This window comes from Lepidochelys kempii, chromosome 5 (genome assembly GCF_965140285.1).
Source record: "Lepidochelys kempii isolate rLepKem1 chromosome 5, rLepKem1.hap1, whole genome shotgun sequence".
In the NCBI taxonomy this organism is placed as follows: domain Eukaryota; kingdom Metazoa; phylum Chordata; order Testudines; family Cheloniidae; genus Lepidochelys; species Lepidochelys kempii.
In genome coordinates, this window is record NC_136384.1 from 98302410 (window position 1) to 98325142 (window position 22733).

Here is a 22733-nt window from a genome sequence, read left to right on the forward strand (position 1 = left end):
GGGTTTAGCAGGCCAATGCTCAAACCACTGAGCTATCCCTCCCCATCCCTAGCTGTGCAAGCCAGCTCACAATCTGACCCTATGGCCAGATCTACACTATAAACTTACATTGGTATAACTACCTCGCTCAGACATGTGAAAAATCCACATCCCTGAGCGATGCAGTTATACTGACCTAACTGCCAGTGTTGACACCACTATGTTAACTGGAAGGCTTCTCTGGCAGACATAGTTACCACCTCTCACAGAGGTGAATTAACTACGCTGATGGGAGAAGCTCTCCCATAGGCTTAATAGAGTCTTCACTGAAGCACTGTAGCAGCATTGTAAAGTATATGTTTCTTAATATAGTTACAGATATTATTGGCAAATGCATGATTTTTTTTCCTACTCAGTGGACATTAACTAGACTAAGGAATGCACCTATAAACACTGGTGAGGGGTCCACAGAAATAGCTGGAGAAAATAAAATATTCATAGAAATGTTAAAATGTGTTTGCTCAGGGATCTTTTTACAGCCTTCAGTCCAGTTAGCAGAGATCAGGCTTACAGCCCAGGAAATAATATTAACCCACTACTACTGCCAGATGGACTAGGTACCTCTACACCCCATTCTTGTCCATCACCAGCAAACTGAAGTAGCAGATAAAAACAATAATGCCTTGCATTCTTATAGAACGTTACATCCCAAATTGTTCTTTAGACTCAGGATCATCTTTCTTACTGTATCCTAAGGAAATACTATCTATCATGAAAAGAAAAGGAGTACTTGTGGCACCTTAGAGACTAACCAATTTATTAGAGCATAAGCTTTCGTGAGCTACAGCTCACTTCATCAGATGCATATCGTGGAAACTGCAGCAGACTTTATATATACACAGAGAATATGAAACAATACCTCCTCCCACCCCACTGTCCTGCTGGTAATAGCTTATCTAAAGTGATCATCAGGTGGGCCATTTCCAGCACAAATCCAGGTTTTCTCACCCTCCACCCCCCACACACAAATTCACTCTCCTGCTGGTGATAGCCCATCCAAAGTGACAACTCTTTACACAATGTGCATGACAATCAAGTTGGGCCATTTCCTGCACAAATCCAGGTTTTCTCACATCCCCCCCACCCCCATACACACACAAACTCACTCTCCTGCTGGTAATAGCTCACCCAAACTGACCACTCTTCAAGTTTAAATCCAAGTTAAACCAGAACATCTGGGGGGGGGGGGGGGGGGTAGGAAAAAACAAGAGGAAACAGGCTACCTTGCATAATGACTTAGCCACTCCCAGTCTCTATTTAAGCCTAAATGAATAGTATCCAATTTGCAAATGAATTCCAATTCAGCAGTTTCTCCCTGGAGTCTCACAAATCTTGGGAGACAGGCCAGTCCTTGCCTACAGACAGCTCCGCAACCTGAAGCAAATACTCACCAACAACCACATACCACACAACAGAACCACTAACCCAGGAACTTATCCTTGCAACAAAGCCCATTGCCAATTGTGCCCACATATCTATTCAGGGGACACCATCACAGGGCCTAATAACATCAGCCACACTATCAGAGGCTCGTTCACCTGCACATCCACCAATGTGATATATGCCATCATGTGCCAGCAATGCCCCTCTGCCATGTACATTGGTCAAACTGGACAGTCTCTACGTAAAAGAATAAATGGACACAAATCAGATGTCAAGAATTATAACATTCATAAACCAGTCGGAGAACACTTCAATCTCTCTGGTCACGCAATCACAGACATGAAGGTCGCTATCTTAAAACAAAAAAACTTCAAATCCAGACTCCAGCGAGAAACTGCTGAATTGGAATTCATTTGCAAATTGGATACTATTAATTTAGGCTTAAATAGAGACTGGGAGTGGCTAAGTCATTATGCAAGGTAGCCTGTTTCCTCTTGTTTTTTCCTACCCCCCCCCCCCAGATGTTCTGGTTTAACTTGGATTTAAACTTGAAGAGTGGTCAGTTTGGATGAGCTATTACCAGCAGGAGAGTGAGTTTGTGTGTGTATGGGGGTGGGGGGGATGTGAGAAAACCTGGATTTGTGCAGGAAATAGCCCAACTTGATTGTCATGCACATTGTGTAAAGAGTTGTCACTTTGGATGGGCTATCACCAGTAGGAGAGTGAATTTGTGTGGGGGGGTGGAGGGTGAGAAAACCTGGATTTGTGCTGGAAATGGCCCACCTGATGATCACTTTAGATAAGCTATTACCAGCAGGACAGTGGGGTGGGAGGAGGTATTGTTTCATATTCTCTGTGTATATATAAAGTCTGCTGCAGTTTCCACGATATGCATCTGATGAAGTGAGCTGTAGCTCACGAAAGCTTATGCTCTAATAAATTGGTTAGTCTCTAAGGTGCCACAAGTACTCCTTTTCTTTTTGCAAATACAGACTAACACGGCTGTTACTCTGAAACCTATCTATCATGGGTACTCTTGTGGGCGTCATTACCTTAGTATCCAAGTATCTCAGTCTTTCATGTACCTATTGACCCAATATCCCTGTTAAGTGGGGCTACTACTGTTACTGTGGCATTTGCTGTATGATTATGTGTGGTTAACTGAAACAGTGGTTAGACTTCAGGTATTCTGGACAATAAATTCAGGTGGCCCCCATGCACTGATACTTAACTGACAATGCAGGTGTGATCCACTTTCGAAGTTTAACTCTGACCGTGCTGAGTTCAACACCTGGTCTTGGCACAAGTGAGGGGAAAATCCAGGTGGGAGACTAGAACAAAGAACTTGGCATTGGAGGCAGAATGCAAAGAACTTCAGCCTCTGAAGCACGCGGAAGAGAGAAGCAGAGACTATTTGAAAGCAAACTGATTCCCAATTTCCCGGAGGTGGGGTGCCTACGTTAATCTAAGCCAATTTAAACTTCAGGTAAAACAGATATCCATGTAGTCTATGTTCTTTCTTGTTCTTCTTTGTTTGTGTTGTAGTGATTAAACAATATCTTGCTTTGAAAAGGCTGTGTTGCTGTTGGTCATGCTCCAGAAGGGGTATCTTGCAAGGCAGCCAGCTCCAGTGGTACTGAAGGCTTGCAAAAGTCTGTGTGGGTGATGGCAGGAGAAGCAACCAAAATGGGCAAAATTTAGTGAGGCCACTCATCCGGTCTTTTTGGCTGGCTTGTCCCCCATCCAGTACTGGGACAAAACTGGACATGCATTTGGCCGGTATTAAATGAGAGAATGCCATTTTGAAGAGCATGCTGCCTCATCCCCGCAATCTTTCATGCAGGGGTCATGCTGATGGTGGCGGAGCAGGGCAGTCTTGAAAACTGAGTCCCCCGTGTGGTGTGCCCTCACATACACAGTAAGTGCTGTTCCCAGAAGTGCCAGAATGTCTGGAATTTCACAAACATGTGAGTGACCACCATAGACAAATCTCAGTGGTGTTTCAACCCTGTGCACCAGCTCACCACACCACTCACTTCCATCAGGGAAGGGCTCCACCTTAAGCTACCGTTAAGCACCGTTAAGCCAGTCAGGATCCAAGGGGGTGGGAGAGGAGCACTAGGCCCCCTGCCCCTCCCCCTTTGTTGTGTCCCTGCTGAGTTCAAGTTCTAAAAAGTGCTGAGCATGCCCCCCACTAAAAAAAAAAGCATGGGGGGAGGCAAAGGCCTTTGGTGTCCCTCCCCTTCACCAGCACCCATAGCTGGATCCAGCCAGGCCTGCTTAATAATCATGCTTAGGACATGGTGCTGTTGCCCAGGGACCTGGTCAGAGAGAAGGAGAATTGCAGGGTCCACACTAGGACAGTAAAGGCAAGAAGCCTGTCAGTTGGACGGGTGCTCTCTGGGAGACTTGAGAGGGGTCAGCGGTGCAGCTAGCCCTGGACTGTGACTGTTGTGACTAGTTTATGGGAAAACTGAAGAACAGAAAATAAAGGACTTGTCCAAGGTCATCCAGAATGTCTGTGGGGAAAGACAAATGGATCTTCCTAGCCCAGGTTAGCTCCTGGACCACCCTTTCTGGGAATTGGTCCTGCTTTGAGCAGGGGGTTGGACTAGATGACCTTCTGGGGTCCCTTCCAACCCTGATATTCTATGATTCTATGATTCTTCCACAACAATAATCACTCCCGTAGGAAAACCCATCAAAGGAGATTTACTCAGATGAATTTGGAAATCTGAGTGTCAGCCATAATTGAACTTCATTACATTTTTCCTTAAATTATTCACAAAATGCTAATCCAGAATTGCATGAGTACAGCAATATAAATGCACAGATACAGTGTCCATTCCAACACCTCAGTCTTCATGAGGGGGGAAAGGAGCCAGTTTGTAGGCAGGTGAGAGAATGAGGGAAACCCAAAGTAGGAAGACCAAAGGGTTTGGCTGGCTAAAGGGGTTGATAATTATGATAGACTTTCACCTCTAAGGTCACTATTCGCCAATGGTATGAGGGCCATCCAATGGCTGTTGAAGTCAATGGAGTTATGCTGAATTACACCAGCTGAGGATCTGGCCCTTGGTTTCAATATTGCAGAACAAATTCAGCCCTGGGTCAAGGGGGCACGGCTCACAGATTTTGAGGCCAGAAGGTACCATTATGATCATCTAGTCTGACTTCCTGATTTAGTTACACCATAATTAAGGGTAGCCTAAATTGTTTCATGATGTCACAGATTTGCCCCAGGCTTTGCCTTATGAAACCTGGTTAACATTCCTTCTACACTACAAAACAGAGCTGCATTGACTAACCTTTTTTTACATTTTTGTTTTATAGATATCGTGGGTCAAATTCTGGCCAATGTGGCAAAGCTGTGTAACTACTGCCAAACAGGTGTATGTAAATACTTGGGCAGTGACTACCTGTTTGTTCTGTATTTGGATAGCACCTATCAAAATGGGGTCCTGGTCCATGTCTGGGGCTCCCAGATACTACCACAAGACAAATAAATAATAATAATTAAGTAGTAATAGCAAGTGCCCATTACTTGTCCCTAAGACCCCCCATGTAAAGCACCCCAACCTTGGAAAGCATTTTGGAGGCGGATACTGAAGGACAGGGCTATGTGGTTTCTTTTTGCATATGAAATGCTTTTTAAAAAATGATGTAACTGGGCAGCTTGCCAATGGGCTGAAATGTTTAGGGCTAAGCCATCCCTGCTTACAGAGTCAGCTGAATCTGGGCTGAATAAGCTGGTTCCCAGGATTAAAAAAAAGAGCAAGGAGTTGCTCTAAGAGAGTGGGGGATGGGGAAATTGTAACTCCAGGGAGCCAGCAGATGTTTGTAGGTCCCTGATTTAGCAGTGGAAAAAACAGCTGTAGAAGCAGGAGTAAGTGGGAGAAAGGCCTTCAGGGTGGAAGGCCTGTGAGGGACTCCGTCCAAGCAAAGGAGATCCTGTAAAGGCCAGCTGGGATGAAGACTCTGTGAGTTTGTGTTTTGTGTTATTTCAGACTAATCAGGAGAGAGATACTGAACTGCTTGGGGCCTAGAGGGCCAGTATGTGTCAGAGAACTAAATAATCGGGAGTCCTTGTGGAGTTGTTTTGAACCACCTTTGAACTGTGAGTTTTTAAAGGGTCCGAAAGAGATTAAAACAGGAAAGGTGCTTGGGGAGGTGGCTGTATGATATTGCATATGGTAAGAATTATTACTGTACTGACAGGAAAAATAGGGATTTTAATAAAATTAAAAGCTCAGCTGCATAATGCCTCTGAACTGGGAAGCACATACTTCAAACACTAGGCTGCACAGTATCTCTGGGTATTTAAAGGTCATGCTTTGGCTATTGAAAGGTAGCCATATATTTCCAGTCTAAACTAATCAGGTGAATCTCACTTCTCTGTAAATGGCCAGCACAAGCTGTATGCACTGCTTAAGTAAAACTAACTCAGATATAATTTCCAAACAATTATATTGACAATTGCCTGTGGTTTTAAAAATAAATGAAGTAACAATGAGATGCTACAGAAACACACTGAGAAACTTATGCAAGAATAAACTAACATTTTCATTCTTATCATAAATATTTATATACTTAGAAACACTTTGACACTCATGACAACATATATCCTTCCAAGACATTCAAATGAACAATAAGACTAATGCAGTGGTTTCTGTTAGATATTGGTACTGAAGCCCCCAATCCTGAAAATACTTAGGCACACTGAGCAACTTCATGCACAGGAGGAGTCGCATTGAAATCAATGGGACACCTCGTTTGTTGGCTGGATCAGGGCCATTGTTTTTGCCAGGATTGTACCATTTAATCCTGTAGCTCACTTTTACTATTATCTATAGTTAGGAGTGCCCCTCGGCATTCTTGGGTGTCCTCCAGGAAAACCTTCAAAGCGTGGATTTCTGGGGGAGTAGCCGGGCATGCCATATCCTCTTGGCACTGGTGGTCGAGTCACAGCTATGTGTGAGGGCGGAGCAAGGCTTCCTCCTCTGCCATGCAAGGAATAATGAGCATTTGGGCCAGGTCCGTGCTGCTGGGAGGGGCTTGCTTCCTGTTGATGGCTGGTCTTTTTCTTAGACTCTTTGTCACCTCGTCCTTTCTGGGCACCTAAAATGTATTTAGAAAACCAAACTGAGTCATAGAACAGAGATTACCTGTTAGAGCAGTGCTGCGGCATGTCAGCCGCAGACTGTAGGAGCACCAGCAGGCTCTGCCAACCCCATCTCTTAGAGGGAGGTTATGGGGAGTGGTCCAGCAGCTCTCCCCTGAAGTTTTCCAGTCAGCCCTTCCCATCCTCCAAGACCTGAGGTAAGGAATGTAGAAGCCCCCACCTCTACAGAAGGCAGCACCAAGTAAGTGGAGGCAGTTTCTAGGGCTACTGGAGGAGTGAGGGCAGTGTGAGAGAGATGGCAAAACTCAGCAATTTCATTATAAAACCGGCCAATTTCGGCAGGATGCGCTTGGAATTCCCCACATAGCTCTGCTGAAATGCCTCATTCCTGACCTACAACCTCCCTAACATTCCAGCCCTGACTTCTCCTGCTGCCAATCATGCCAAATGGTGTGCTTGTTTTGCGGCATGGACAATGAGGACAGTAGTGCCTGAGTGCAGAGGGGAGAGCACACCACTCCCTCTTTAAGGCAGGTAGGGCTGCCACATACGCAGCCCGGGACCATGCCTAGGCTGACTGAGCCAGAATTCTTCCTGAAGATTCCTACTACATCATGGCCTTGCTGCGCCCCCCAGCCCCCACCCCCCTTGCAGGAGCCTGGACTTAAAAGCCACAACCTGGCCCTCAATATTCCAATATAAAAATTACTATAGTATTCTGCAGTAAAACTTCAGTCTAGCAAAACACTTATGCACATGCTTAGTTTTTAAGTGTGCAAATAGTCCCACTAACATTAAGAACCTGCTTAAGAGCTTTGCTGGATTGGGGCCTAACAGTCCAAAGTAATACAGCTTGCAGTTTGTTACTACTGTAGGGTTCTGGATTGTTACTGAATGAGACTAATATTTCTTATAAGGGAAGGAGAAAGACCAATGCCATAAAGATTAACCTGGTGACTGCAAGCTTCTGTACTGTGGTTAATTTGCACTGTTTAATTTTCATGACTGTCCCTCTCAGGGTGTCACTGTACAGTAAGTAAAGAAGTTGAGACAGTGTAGAGGGATGGTAGCAAATATACAGACATCTTCAGAGCAGTCGCACCTTGATCTGCTGCAGAGTCTTGTTTGCTTCCTTGCTGCTTGGGTTTAGCCTCAAGGGAGTTTTCTTCCATCTCCCGTGATTGCTGTGCTTTTTGTTTGTTTCTCTTTTTGTTTTCCTCAGCTTGCTGGTCAAAGGGGAGAGAGGGAAACATACCTTAATTACTTAAACCATTTCTCTACTGTTTCACAACAATAAAAAGTAACAGTTCTACCCTCTTTATGGCATCCTTACACTTTGTAGCTTCTTTTTGAGATCCAAGTTAGCTTCCTTGTAGGATTTGGATGTAGCATTGAGATAATAGATACTCAATCTAAATTTTAAAGGAAAAAGAATATATTTTGTTAGGTAACAATTATAAAATCTAACACAATTCTTAATAAAGCCACATAACAATAAATAGGTTGTCCTTATCCTCTATAGTGTGTTAACATGAAGAGTGGCTTTTATTCCACTATCCTGTCTTATTAACACTAACGTTTTGACAGTTCAGTTATGTGCTTCTTCACAGGAGAAAGAAAATACATCTCTACCTGAGATCCCAGAACAACCCAACTGAAAAATTAACTTTCCCTATCTAAGGGTATGTCTACACTACGAAATTAGGTCGAATTTATAGAAGTCGGTTTTTTAGAAATCGGTTTTATATATTCGAGTGTGTGTGTCCCCACAGAAAATGCTCTAAGTGCATTAAGTGGATTAACTCGGCGGAGCGCTTCCACAGTACCGAGGCAAGCGTCGACTTCTGGAGCGTTGCACTGTGGGGAGCTATCCCACAGTTCCCGCAGTCTCCGCTGCCCATTGGAATTCTGGGTTGAGATCCCAATGCCTGATGGGGCTAAAACATTGTTGCGGGTGGTTCTGGGTACATATCGTCAGGCCCCCGTTCCCTCCCTCCCCCCGTGAAAGCAAGGGCAGACAATCATTTCGCGCCTTTTTTCCTGAGTTACCTGTGCAGACGCCATACCACGGCAAGCATGGAGCCCGCTCAGGTAACCGTCACCCTATGTCTCCTGGGTGCTGGCAGACGCGGTACGGCATTGCTACACAGTAGCAGCAACCCCTTGCCTTGTGGCAGCAGACGGTACAGTACGACTGGTAGCCATCATCGTCATGTCTGAGGTGCTCCTGGTCGCCTCTGTGAGGTCGATCAGGAGCGCCTGGGCAGACATGGGTGCAGGGACTAAATTTGGAGTGACTTGAGCAGGTCATTCTCTTTAGTCCTGCAGTCAGTCCTATTGAACCGTCTTATGGTGAGCGGGCAGGCGATACGGACTGCTAGCAGTCGTACTGTACCATCTTCTGCCGAGCAGCCATGAGATGTGGATGGCATGCAGTCCTTCTGCACCGTCTGCTGCCAGCCAAAGATGTAAAAGATAGATGGAGTGGATCAAAACAAGAAATAGACCAGATTTGTTTTGTACTCATTTGCTTCCCCCCCTCCCCTGTCTAGGGGACTCATTCTTCTAGATCACACTGCAGTCACTTACAGAGAAGGTGCAGCGAGGTAAATCTAGCCATGTATCAATCAGAGGCCAGGCTAACCTTCTTGTTCCAATAAGGACAATAACTTAGGTGCACCATTTCTTATTGGAACCCTCCGTGAAGTCCTGCCTGAAATACTCCTTGATGTAAAGCCACCCCCTTTGTTGATTTTAGCTCCCTGAAGCCAACCCTGTAAGCGCCCCTCCCAGCGTCAGAGCAATGGCAAACAATCGGGCATCTGAGAGTGCTGTCCAGAGCACTCACAATGGAGCACTCTGATGGGGCTAAAACATTGTCGCGGGTGGTTCTGGGTACGTGTCGTCCGGCCCCCGTTCCCTCCCTCCCTCCGTGAAAGCAAGGGCAGACAATCGTTTCGCGCCTTTTTTCATGAGTTACCTGTGCAGACACCATACCATGGCAAGCATGGAGCCAGCTCAGGTAACCGTCACCCTATGTCTCCTGGGTGCTGGCAGACACGGTACGGCTTTGCTGCACAGTAGCAGCAACCCATTGCCTTCTGGCAGCAGATGGTGCAATACGATTGGTAGTCGTCCTCGTCGTGTCCGAGGTGCTCCTGGCCACGTCGGCTGGGAGCGCCTGGGCAGACATGGGCGCAGGGACTAAATTTGGAGTGACTTGAGCAGGTCATTCTCTTTAGTCCTGCAGTCCTATTGAACCGTCTTATGGTGAGCGGGCAGGCGATACGGACTGCTAGCAGTCGTACTGTACCATCTTCTGTCAGGCAGGCAAGAGATGAGGATTGCTAGCAGTCGTATTGTACCATCTTATGCCAGGCAGGCAAGAGATGAAGATGGCTAGCAGTCATATTGTACCATCTTATGCCAAGCAGGCAAGAGATGAAGATGGCTAGCAGTCGTACTGTACCATCTTCTGCCAAGCAGCCATGAGATGTGGATGGCATGCAGTCCTTCTGCACCGTCTGCTGCCAGCCAAAGATGTAAAAGATAGATGGAGTGGGTCAGAACAAGAAATAGACCAGATTTGTTTTGTACTCATTTTCCTCCTCCCCTGTCTAGATCACACTGCAGTCACTCACAGAGAAGGTGCAGCGAGGTAAATCTAGCCATATATCAATCAGAGGCCAGGCTAACCTCCTTGTTCCAATAACAACGATAACTTAGGTGCACGATTTCTTATTGGAACCCTCCGTGCAGTCCTGCCTGAAATACTCCTTGATGTACAGGCACACCCTTTGTTGATTTTAGCTCCCTGAAGCCAACCCTGTAAGCCGTGTTGTCAGTCGCCCCTCCCTCCGTCAGAGCAACGGCAGACAATCGTTCCGCGCCTTTTTTCTGTGCGGACGCCATACCAAGGCAAGCATGGAAGCCGCTGAGCTCATTTTGGCAATTAGGAGCACATTAACCACCACACGCATTATCCAGCAGTATATGCAGCAGCAGAACATGGCAACGCGATACCGGGCGAGGAGGCGACGTCAGCGCGGTCCCGTGAGTGATCAGGACATGGACACAGATTTCTCTGAAAGCATGGGCCCTGCCAATGCATGCATCATGGTGCTAATGGGGCAGGTTCATGCTGTGGAACGCCGATTCTGGGCTCGGGAAACAAGCACAGACTGGTGGGACCGCATAGTGTTGCAGGTCTGGGACGATTCCCAGTGGCTGCGAAACTTTCGCATGCGTAAGGGCACTTTCATGGAACTTTGTGACTTGCTTTCCCCTGCCCTGAAGCGCATGAATACCAGGATGAGAGCAGCCCTCACAGTTGAGAAGCGAGTGGCGATAGCCCTGTGGAAGCTTGCAACGCCAGACAGCTACCGGTCAGTTGGGAATCAATTTGGAGTGGGCAAATCTACTGTGGGGGCTGCTGTGATGCAAGTAGCTCACGCAATCAAAGATCTGCTGATATCAAGGGTAGTGACCCTGGGAAATGTGCAGGTCATAGTGGATGGCTTTGCTGCAATGGGATTCCCTAACTGTGGTGGGGCTATAGACGGAACCCATATCCCTATCTTGGCACCGGAGCACCAAGCCGCCGAGTACATAAACCGCAAGGGGTACTTTTCGATAGTGCTGCAAGCTCTGGTGGATCACAAGGGACGTTTCACCAACATCAACGTGGGATGGCCGGGAAAGGTGCATGATGCTCGCATCTTCAGGAACTCTGGTCTGTTTCAAAAGCTGCAGGAAGGGACTTTATTCCCAGACCAGAAAATAACTGTTGGGGATGTTGAAATGCCTATATGTATCCTTGGGGACCCAGCCTACCCCTTAATGCCATGGCTCATGAAGCCGTACACAGGCAGCCTGGACAGTAGTCAGGAGCTGTTCAACTACAGGCTGAGCAAGTGCAGAATGGTGGTAGAATGTGCATTTGGACGTTTAAAGGCGCGCTGGCGCAGTTTACTGACTCGCTTAGACCTCAGCGAAACCAATATTCCCACTGTTATTACTGCTTGCTGTGTGCTCCACAATATCTGTGAGAGTAAGGGGGAGACGTTTATGGCGGGGTGGGAGGCTGAGGCAAATCGCCTAGCTGCTGGTTACGTGCAGCCAGACACCAGGGCAGTTAGAAGAGCACAGGAGGGCGCGGTACGCATCAGAGAAGCTTTGAAAACCAGTTTCATGACTGGCCAGGCTACGGTGTGAAAGTTCTGTTTGTTTCTCCTTGATGAAACCCCCCGCCCCTTGGTTCACTCTACTTCCCTGTAAGCTAACCACCCTCCCCTCCTCCCTTTAATCACCGCTTGCAGAGGCAATAAAGTCATTGCTGCTTCACAGTCATGCATTCGTTATCCATTCATCACACAAATAGGGAGATGACTACCAAGGTATCCCAGGAGGGGTGGTGGAGGAGGGAAGGAAAATGCCACACAGCACTTTAAGCACAGCACTTTAAAAGTTTACAACTTTAAAATTTATTGAATGACAGCCGCCTTTTTTTTGGGCAATCCTCTGTGGTGGAGTGGCTGGTTTGCCGGAGGCCCCCCCACCGCGTTCTTGGGCGTCTGGGTGTGGAGGCTATGGAACTTGGGGAGGAGGGCGGTTGGTTACAGAGGGGCAGCAGTGGCAGTCTGTGCTCCAGCTGCCTTTGCTGCAGCTCAACCATACACTGGAGCATACTGGTTTGGTCCTCCAGCAGCCTCAGCATTGAATCCTGCCTCCTCTCATCACGCTGCTGCCACATTTGAGCTTCAGCCCTGTCTTCAGCCCGCCACTTACTCTCTTCAGCCCGCCACTTACTCTCTTCAGCCCTCCACCTCTCCTCCCGGTCATTTTGTGCTTTCCTGCACTCTGACATTATTTGCCTCCACGCATTCGTCTGTGCTCTGTCAGTGTGGGAGGACAGCATGAGCTCGGAGAACATTTCATCGCGAGTGCGTTTTTTTTTCTTTCTAAGCTTCACTAGCCTCTGGGAAGGAGAAGATCCTGTGATCATTGAAACACATGCAGCTGGTGGAGAAAAAAAAAGGGACAGCGGTATTTAAAAAGACACATTTTATAGAACAATGGGTACACTCTTTCAGGGTAAACCTTGCTGTTAACATTACATACATAGCACATGTGCTTTCGTTACAAGGTCGCATTTTGCCTCCTCCCACCGCGTGACTACCCCCTCAACCTTCCCCCCTCCCTGTGGCTAACAGCGGGGAACATTTCTGTTTAGCCACAGGCAAACAGCCCAGCAGGAATGGGCTCCTCTGAGTGTCCCCTGAAGAAAAGCACTCTATTTCAACCAGGTGACCATGAATTATATCTCACTCTCCTGAGGATAACACAGAGAGATAAAGAACGGATTTTGGTTGAATGCCAGCAAACATACACTGCAATGCTTCGTTCTACAGTGATTCCCGAGTACGTGTTACTGGCCTGGAGTGGTAAAGTGTCCTACCATGAAGGACGAAATAAGGCTGCCCTCCCCAGAAACCTTTTGCAAAGGCTTTAGGACTACATCTAGGAGAACCGCAAATGCCAGGGCAAAGTAATCCTTTCACATGCTTGCTTTTAAACCATGTATAGCATTTTAAAAGGTACACTCACCAGAGGTCCCTTCTCCGCCTGCTGGGTCCAGGAGGCAGCCTTGGGTGGGTTCGGGGGGTACTGGCTCCAGGTCTAGGGTGAGAAACAGTTCCTGGCTGTCGGGAAAACCGGTTTCTCCGCTTGCTTGCTGTGAGCTATCTACAACCTCCTCATCATCATCATCTTCTTCGTCCCCAAAACCTGCTTCCGTGTTGCCTCCATCTCCATTGAAGGAGTCAAACAACACGGCTGGGGTAGTGGTGGCTGAACCCCCTAAAATGGCATGCAGCTCATCATAGAAGCGGCATGTTTGGGGCTCTGACCCAGAGCGGCTGTTCGCCTCTCTGGTTTTCTGGTAGGCTTGCCTCAGCTCCTTCAGTTTCACGCGGCACTGCTTCGGGTCCCTGTTATGGCCTCTGTCCTTCATGCCCTGGGAGATTTTCACAAAGGTTTTGGCATTTCGAAAACTGGAACGGAGTTCTGATAGCACGGATTCCTCTCCCTATACAGCGATCAGATCCCATACCTCCCGTTCAGTCCATGCTGGAGCTCTTTTGCGATTCTGGGACTCCATCATGGTCACCTCTGCTGATGAGCTCTGCATGGTCACCTGCAGCTTGCCACGCTGGCCAAACAGGAAATGAGATTCAAAAGTTTGCGGTTCTTTTCCTGTCTACCTGGCCAGTGCATCTGAGTTGAGAGTGCTGTCCAGAGCGGTCAGAATGGAGCACTCTGGGATAGCTCCCGGAGGCCAATACCATCGAATTGTGTCCACAGTACCCCAAATTCGAGCCGGGAACGTCGATTTAAGCGCTAATCCACTTGTCAGGGGTGGAGTAAGGAAATCGATTTTAAGAGCCCTTTAAGTCGAAATAAAGGGCTTCACTGTGTGGACGGGTGCAGGTTTAAATCGATTTAACGCTGCTAAATTCGATCTAAAGTCCTAGTGTAGACCAGGGCTAAGAAGCCTCCTTTCAGTTACGGTAGTTAAGGAGGCAGTTCCATCCAGCTGTTCTTCCATAACATGGGTGTTCTGCAAAATTGACTTGTAAAAGATGTATAATATGTTTTTCAAATGACCAAAAGTTGTTTATAAAATCCTTTAAACTTGCACAACAATAGGCAAATTCAAGTGCTGTGGTGACAGCAAAGACAAAAAGCAAAAACATGGAAAACTAGTTGATTTTTTGTTCTAAATCATAATCTTCCAGATCACAAAATCACAAATACATGGCATAATTTTCTTTGTTAAATAACTGTAAGAAATTAGCACACTTTCACCCCCTACTCTCACCTAATGAAACTCTAACTGGATATCCAGCCATGTGATGTTTTTATAATGACATTAACAGTGTGTCATGCTCCTGGTTGAAATAAGTGATTAATCTTCTCCCTATTTTGTTGTCTCTGGTTTGCCTTGTGTTGTCTTTGCCTTTGTTTTGGGCCACAGTCACCTAATGCAAAATATGAGTTGCTCTCCTTGAAATCAACGGGAGCTACCCATATTCTTCATTGAGAGTCTTTCTGTATGTGGTATGATTGTCACCAAGTCTTTGCCACATTTCATCTCAAAATTGCATTCTGCCTGTGTAAGTTCCTTCTGCAGTTTCTATTACACTTACTGTTTTTCACTTCCTGTTCTAAAATATTTGGCAGTATAACTGTGCTCTGTTAAATCATGACTGAATTTCACCCAAGAGGTAGCTGCATTTTTGTGTGTACTAAGTGATCCTATAAAGTGATCCTTTGTAAAGTCCCTTGGGATTAAAGATATCAGGATTATTATTCTTATTCAGGACTGATTGATGGACAAATGTCCATTCGTAGTCCAAAGCCTCAGAAAAGTTGACTTTGGACAGGGAACTTCTAGTACAAGGAGGTAGCAATCATGGCTTGCTGCACACCTCTTACACGGGCGTTTTAGCCAAAGAATCTAGATTGGAAGCCCTCTATGTGGCTTCTCTGCTACATGCCCCCAACTCTTACCTCACACCTAGTTTAGCAAAATGATGGTAGTTCTGCTGCTTTTCAAGCCTCTTTATTATTATACTAAAACCCAAGATGCCCAGAAACAGGCTTAAAGAAAGCTCTTTATCAGGGGAATAGCACTTCTGAGAGTTCTCTACTAAACATGCTAGGTTTTATGATGTGCAGTTCTGCCCAAAAGACTGATTAAATTTGCTGTGGTTTGGACCCCATATAGTTTTTTTGCTTCTTAATTATTTTTGTTGTTTTGGTAACAAAACAAAAATTAAGCCATTGAACAAGAGAGAGAGATTGGGAAGCCTGCCCTTTGTGCAACTACACATTAATTATGATCAAGAAAAAGGGTCATGAATACTTCAAGGCCCTCAACACAAGGCAATCAGTGTTGTACTTGACTGTGTTTCCAGTGGACTATGGTGGTGGAGGCTTGACATGAAAGGAATTGGGTAGAGATTCACATAGGAAAGCTTTATCTACAGTATCAGAGTTAAGATACTGTACTTACACCATAAGCAATATGAAGGGCAGGATCAGTCCAGGGTTAGAAGCATAATTAAATACTTTTCCAAACCAGGAAGGGAAGTCATTCTCCAAGGTTTCTGAAATGACCTCAAACATTCTGGTTTTCCCACTGTTAAAAACAAAAATTAACCCTGTATCATAAACCCTGCCAATGCCAGTGTAGCATTGTGTATCAACATACAACATATTATCAGACCAGAGATGGGCCCAACAATAAGTTATTGTCATTCACATTATTTAAATGCTCTTTACTGAACCGATTTTAAGAAAAACATTACTTTTTATACATGTTAACATATTAAAGCAGCACAGAAAAAGTTAACAGTGGTAGCTTGTTCATGCAACTTCATTCCTTGGGGAGTGGGGCAGAGGAAATCTTACTGAAGCTGTTCTAGTTTATCTAATCCTGAATTACACAAGGTCCAGGATTGCAGTTACAGAGACCAGTCCCCAGATGTCACCCTTTATGTCTTCTATGATCTGATTTACTAAATGAAAATTGTCAATCAGTATCACCTGCTTTGTATCAGTTCTGTGAAATCCAGCCAGTTTCGTGTCTCAGCAGATTTGCTATTATTTCATACATTTCTCCCATATAATGATGGTGATATGACACACTACTGGAAAACATCTCCTGAATGATTTGCCTATACCCAAAGGAACTTTTAGAGCTAAGGCATCAAGACTTCTGTGCCTTTAGAAGATGCACTGGGATCACTTTACTAATGAATTTTTCAAGCCCTTCACTGGAAACCAGATCTCCATTTTACTGCTCTTCTCCTTTTACTCCATTAACACATTTTTGCAAGCAGATATCAAAGACTCAAACATTTTAAAATCTAAATGTTGTGTCTAACTATTGCTTGCTTACTAGTGTAATATGTCACACTAAATGGCAAACAGAGATGTTGAAGATTTCTCCCCTGGTATTTCACTTCTGCAATGCACAGGGTGAAGAATAGGGTGTGGGATCAGTTGGTTCTTGGATGAGCAGATGTCTTCTTAGCTATATCCCCCTCTGCCGCTACCTACCTGCAGGGGAATGTAGGCCATCTTTTTCAAAACCAACTAGTGATTCTGGATGCCTAACCTGAGACACCTTAAAGACTGGTGAAGAGTTGGTGTTCAGCACCTTCTGAAAATTCCCTTTCAGGTGTTTCAAGCTGGCTACCCGAAAACTGAGGTGCTCACAATCACTAGTCCCTTTTGAAAATGTAGGCCACGTTATCTGGGATACTGTTTATTCTTATTTCAATATGCATGGATTTACACACATAATTGCTGTCAACCCTTTCTTTCCATCATTCCTGAGAATGTCAGAGGATGACTCACAGCACCAGAAATATATTATAACAGTGCTACTGAATCTAACTCCCTGAAGTACTGCAGAGAGTCTCAGAAATTTGAGATGGAAAAGCCCTATTCAGTCATCTAGTCTTCCCCTCTGCTATTGCTAGATCCCTTTCTGCAGTACTATTCTAAATGTTCTGTCTCCCAAGCAATGAGTCTATTCTACACTCTAACAGATCATCTCAAGCAGGTAGAGAATGTATCTCTAACAGAATGGTTCTCTATTCCTTACATATAATTTCAGACTTGATCACACTAGTAAGAAACTTTTTTAAAAAAAGAATTTCTGTCTCACCAGTTAGTGAATACTTTTTAAATAGTTAATCATTTCTCTCACATTTAATTCATCTTCAGAGATTATGGTCCTATGCACAAGTAAAATTAGCATAGTTTATAAAGTGCCACCACTTAGTAAGGAAGTTCGTGTTAGTTATGTCATTCACTGTACAGTAGTCATACCATGAGATAACCTATTTGTTAAGATGGATATAAAATGTGAAGGACCTGAATGGGCCGCAGTCAAAGGATGGTGGGATAGAGACAATAGTGTACACAGCAGGCAGAGTAGAGAGGAAGAGAATAAAGAGCAGCATGGCCATGTAGAAGTTATTGGATCTAGAGGCTTTGAAGACCCTCTCGTGAGGGACATTGCAGCACATCACAGCCCAGCATTGCAGATACATCGAGGTGTGGAGACGGAACACATTGATAGCTGGCAAGCATGGAGCGTAAAAAGAACCCATCCTAGAAACAAAGAAGAAAGTGCTCTGTAAAACTCTGCAGCCTTAGATACACCATAACTCTTCACCCACCCTGGGCTTTCCTATCCTCTTGATTTGCAGTCACACACAATGCACTCCGTTTTGTAGCTTATGAAACCTTGTTTAACTCTTTTTATTGGTCTTGGCTCTGTTTCTTCCATTGACTTCATGGCATATGGCTAAAATACTCTAAATCAACTCTTTCCAAGTCTCAAGACTTCCCCCACCTCCCACCCCTGCTTTTCTTTCTCCAAATGAATTTTAAGCACCCAGTCAGAAAACTGTTATTGATTTCCCCCTTTCACTTTCTTCTTCTTTAAATGGTTCTTTCGTTTTCAAATACACTCAGATAGATTTCAGAGTAACAGCCGTGTTAGTCTGTATTCGCAAAAAGAAAAGGAGTACTTGTGGCACCTTAGAGACTAACCAGAGGTGAACTGTAGCTCATGAAAGCTTATGCTCAAATAAATTGGTTAGTCTCTAAGGTGCCACAAGTATTCCTTTTCTTTTTTCAGATAGATTGTCACTCATTTATAGAACAGATAATCCCGAACATTTTACGCCATAATCTCTTGCAGGCTTGATGAGTATCTTGTTTTATCATAATCCAGCATGGTCTTAATTTAATTTGCTATTGTCTTATTAATATTTTTGCTGTCTCCTGAGCTGACATTTATTTCACTTATTCTGTTATGATGGTGTGACCGAGAGCACTCCTGTATTCACAGATTATTGTAATAATCTTTGTGGAAAATATGCCTTGTGGGGTATCATTTAAAAACTAATAACATACCGATCATTAATATTCTTGTGTAATGTACCTATGGAATGTGTAGTAAGAGGTATGAACATAAACTGAAATTATTATTACAAAGTGTTTACCAGTTTCACAAAGACAAAGGACAAACTGACGCATCTAGCCTGGTATCATCAAAGTTGATTAGCAATCACTGGTCAAGTGGCCATTCTTTGGCAACAAAGGAGACAGCAACAGATTGATCTGTATTTTAGCAAACAATAACAAGGAACCTCTTTCACTCCATGTCTCTTTCCTCACAGCTGGAATGAACTTCATCTAGGGGTAACCCTCAGGAAAATGCATTTCAAAGGGTGATTGGACTATAAACGTGGGGGGGGCAAAAACACCACAGGTTCTCTCTCTTTTTTTGCCTAACACAAAGGAACCATCCCTTTGACTTTAGGGGAGAGATTCTGACCTGAGAATTTGGTCAGCCCAGTAGCTGGGAACATGTATTAAGGATTTTACCTTGAACCAAATAAAGCTTGTAAAGTTTTGGCTACTAGGAAGCATTTTATCTTTATTATTCTGGTAACTATTTCTGACTTTAATATCTTATACTTGTACTCATTTAAAACCTCTCTCTCTTTGTAGTTGCACCCAAATGTGACACACAGTTATTTAGTGCCTGATTCTAATTAAGTACCTATTGATTCTGATAAATGTTGTTAGTTGTTTATAGTTACATGTTTATGACTTTAAAACACTGGGCACTCGTGTTCTTTGGCCTGAGCTCACTCTTCCTGCCCCTCTGATTTGGGGATCTAATCCTATTTACCAGTGTGGCTAAGTGGATGGGACCCAGAAGATTTGATTCTATTTCCAGCTCTGCCATTGGTCCACCAGAGGACCTTGACCTCTTCTCTATGCCTCAGTTTCCCCATGTTTAAAATTGGGATAATGGTCTTTCCCTTTATGGAGTGCACTTGGAGATCTGTGGATGAAAAATGCTATATAAGAGCTAGGTATTACTATTATATTGTAATTTTACCCCCTTCTTCTTTTCATCTGTTCTTAATGGAAAGAGACCATACAGACTCTGCTAGTCCTTGGCTGAAGGCACATACTACACCTTGTGCCCCTGATCATACTCTCACTGAAATCAGTTGCAAAACTTTCACTGACTCCAGTCAGTTGAGGATCAAGCTAATTTGTGCCCATTATCATCATTTTTAGGTACAACATTTGAAGCAATGCAGAGTAAATTTTGCAGATGGCTCACTGATATGCAAATTCACATGAGAAGGTTTACATTCCATTCACTTTACAGAACAGGAAGCCTTTCTATAAAGAGAGAAATGAATCTCCCTGCATACACATGCAAATTTACACACACGCAGGCCTTTCAAATCCTCTCCAGATACAGGCTAGACACAGCCACACCAAAAGCTCTCCTGTCACTACAGTTCAAGTGAGTACATGTGTGTGCAGCTCGAAATAATTCTAGAAATATACAATAACTAATTATATATTTTATTAAAATTTTTACTAAAATAGTTATTCATTATTTTATTGCTGTAATTTTTACTGTCTCTCTTAATTTCACTTGAGATGATCATATGTTTATTATAAATGATAAATCACTAAAAAACATAACCGCTCAAGTTCACTGCTTGATATAGGCAACATTAGCTAACATGTTATGGTCTCGCTCCTACAGTATGTAGCAGGCAGGTGGACTGCTAGGTCCATGTGGATCCCACATTGGGGACCATGCTATATTAGAAAGTGTATATTGTGACAGAGTATAGAAGTGTATAGTATCTGTATGTGAATCAGGTATTAAACATGAAATGTTCTGAAAGTAATCAAAAAGAAACCCAGTCTGATTCCGAAACCAACCTCCTAACTTCTCCTAACCAAAGGCTGACTTTCAATCCCCTCCCATCTTCCCTGCCCCCCAAAAAGTGCTAATTATGGTGGTGGAAAGAGAGTGCCATTCATGCTGCATAAACTTGGGAGTGCATTTTATACTACAGCTGTATCCTCTTGATGAACAGTGGAGTGAGTGCAGCAGAAATGTTACGTATGAGCAACTGGGGTGTCAGTTGCTGCTGTCTTTATGATCACACAACAATATGCTGTTTTACAAGCTAATTTGTTTGCTTAACCTTGAGTGCCAGGTAGACACTGGCCCTGTGGATTTTCAATGTACCTAGGGCCAGATTAACTAACAGGCCCATATTTCTGTTTCTCTGTGATATATGTGATGAGCAGACTGGCTGCAGCATGAGGCTGCTGCTCCAGGCCTAGATTAGATGCACAGGAGGCTGGATACACATGAGTTCCGCTGTGAGTACCAGGGGCTGCTCCAGTTCTCTTGGTGGCCAGGAAAGGGGGACATCCCCAGCTGCTGTCTGGGTACCCAGAGGAAGACTAACTCCCCCTAATGCACTAGAGACTTGGGCCCTATGAGCCTAATGCTGCTCTCACTTGCACCCATATAGAGACTGAAGTCCAATTAAGTTATATCAGAGTAAAAGCACTGTAGAGCATAGTCGGTCCCTGTCTTTACAAGTGAGGGTTGAGAGGCATGCCCAGCAGTATATGTCAGTATAGGTCCCAATAATGGAGCGAGGGATCATTCCTGAGTGATGTAAATCACTCCACAAAAGGACTTAGCATGCTGCCCCACAGTGGTCCCAGCACTTACTAGCTCAGTTCATGAAGACCAGCAATGGGTCTCAAACTCAGGTCTGTCATAGCACAGCTGAGCACTACCACTAAGTGATCCATTAGTTCACACTGGCAGATTTATTTAGGTATTTATTTATCTCTGCTCCGACAATGCACAGCAGCTATAAACCTAACTTTACAGCTGCTGTGTGTCATCAGAGCAGTGCAAAAGATAGCAGGGAATATTGCTGAATCTGGTCCCATAACCTTAGCCTGGGACTGACTCACCACTGTTACCCTAATTCTTTGCTGATTTAACTCCACTGATTTCAAGGTATCCAGTTTGATACCTATTGAGCTACAGTGGCATAAAGCTGGAGTAATACAGTGGTGAATCAAGCCCAGCATTTCAGAAGTGGCAAATATGTGAATTTCTGTGTTTCATGCTTGATTTCACAGGCAACGTGAAAAAATCCACCCAGCCCTGCTGGCTAAGCTGACCTAGTATACAACAGTCTGTTAATACCATACATGTTCTCTGCCACACCTACCAGATCATGCCTTGGTTAAAGATCAGTCCCAGCACATTTCCACTTATATCAAACTCTGAATAGGAAGGCTGAAAGAAAAGGCACAAATGCTTCCATTAGGCTTGCAGATAATGTTTTAAACTGACACAGAGGAGTAGATTAAAACTGTCATCTACAACAGCAACAACATATTGGCAATGTCTTCTCAAGACTCTTCTGTTGCATATTAACAATGATTCATGAAACAAATGAATATGACTCAAGACTAATGTGTTGCCTTCAGTACAGCCTGCAATATTTCATTATAAATCTTATTGAGCTCTTTGAAGAGGTGAAGGTAGTACTGGAAAGTACAAAGAGTTCCATTCTTATTGGATATGCTTTGAACTTTTAAAACAATGATTCATAGATTCTAGAAGGAACAACTGAGATCATCTAGTCTGACCTCTTGCATAACATAGGCCGTAGGATTTCCCTGAATTAATTCCTATTTAAATTAGAGGATATCTCTTTAGAAAATATATTCTATCCTGTCCAGCAATGGAGAATCCACCACAACCCTGGGTAAATTGTTCCAATTAACACTTGCTAATTACCCTCACTGTTAAAAATGTGTACCTTATTTCTGGCCTGAATTTGTCTAGCTTCAATTGATCTTCTTATCTGTTTGACTGTTAGGCTGAAGAGCCCTCTATAATCAGCTTTTCCCACCATGTAAGCAATTAGACTGTGATCAAGTCACCATTAATTTTCTCTTTGATAAACTAAATAGATTGCACTCCTTAAGCCTATTGCTAGAGGGTGTGTTTTCCAATCCTTTCATCATTCTCATGGCTCTTCTCTGAACTCTTTCCAATTTATTAACAATCTTCTTGAATTGTGTACTCCAGAACTGGACATAGTATTCCAGGAATGGTCACCTTTGGGCACTTATCTATGTATAAGTAAATGTGTGTGTGTGTGTGTGTGTTAGAGCTAGTCAGAATATATTGGGGGGAGGGGGGGAAACCAGGGGAAGGTTTCTCTGGAAAAGGTTGCAC

General features: G+C 44.3%; 1 protein-coding gene across 1 annotated transcript in view; it reads right to left on the bottom strand.

The window, feature by feature from the left end:
• Window positions 1-6038: 6038 nt before the first annotated feature.
• The window catches only part of TMC1 (transmembrane channel like 1), a 90178-nt gene continuing 73483 nt past the window's right edge, over window positions 6039-22733 (bottom strand). The window contains exons 15-20 of the mRNA XM_073346113.2: window positions 21715-21782; window positions 17492-17731; window positions 15621-15746; window positions 7878-7956; window positions 7647-7770; window positions 6039-6540 (exon numbers count right to left, since the gene is read on the bottom strand). Of these exons, the coding sequence (XP_073202214.2) occupies window positions 6266-6540; window positions 7647-7770; window positions 7878-7956; window positions 15621-15746; window positions 17492-17731; window positions 21715-21782 (912 nt within the window). The 3' untranslated portion in view covers window positions 6039-6265. The remainder of the gene's footprint in view (window positions 6541-7646; window positions 7771-7877; window positions 7957-15620; window positions 15747-17491; window positions 17732-21714; window positions 21783-22733) is intronic.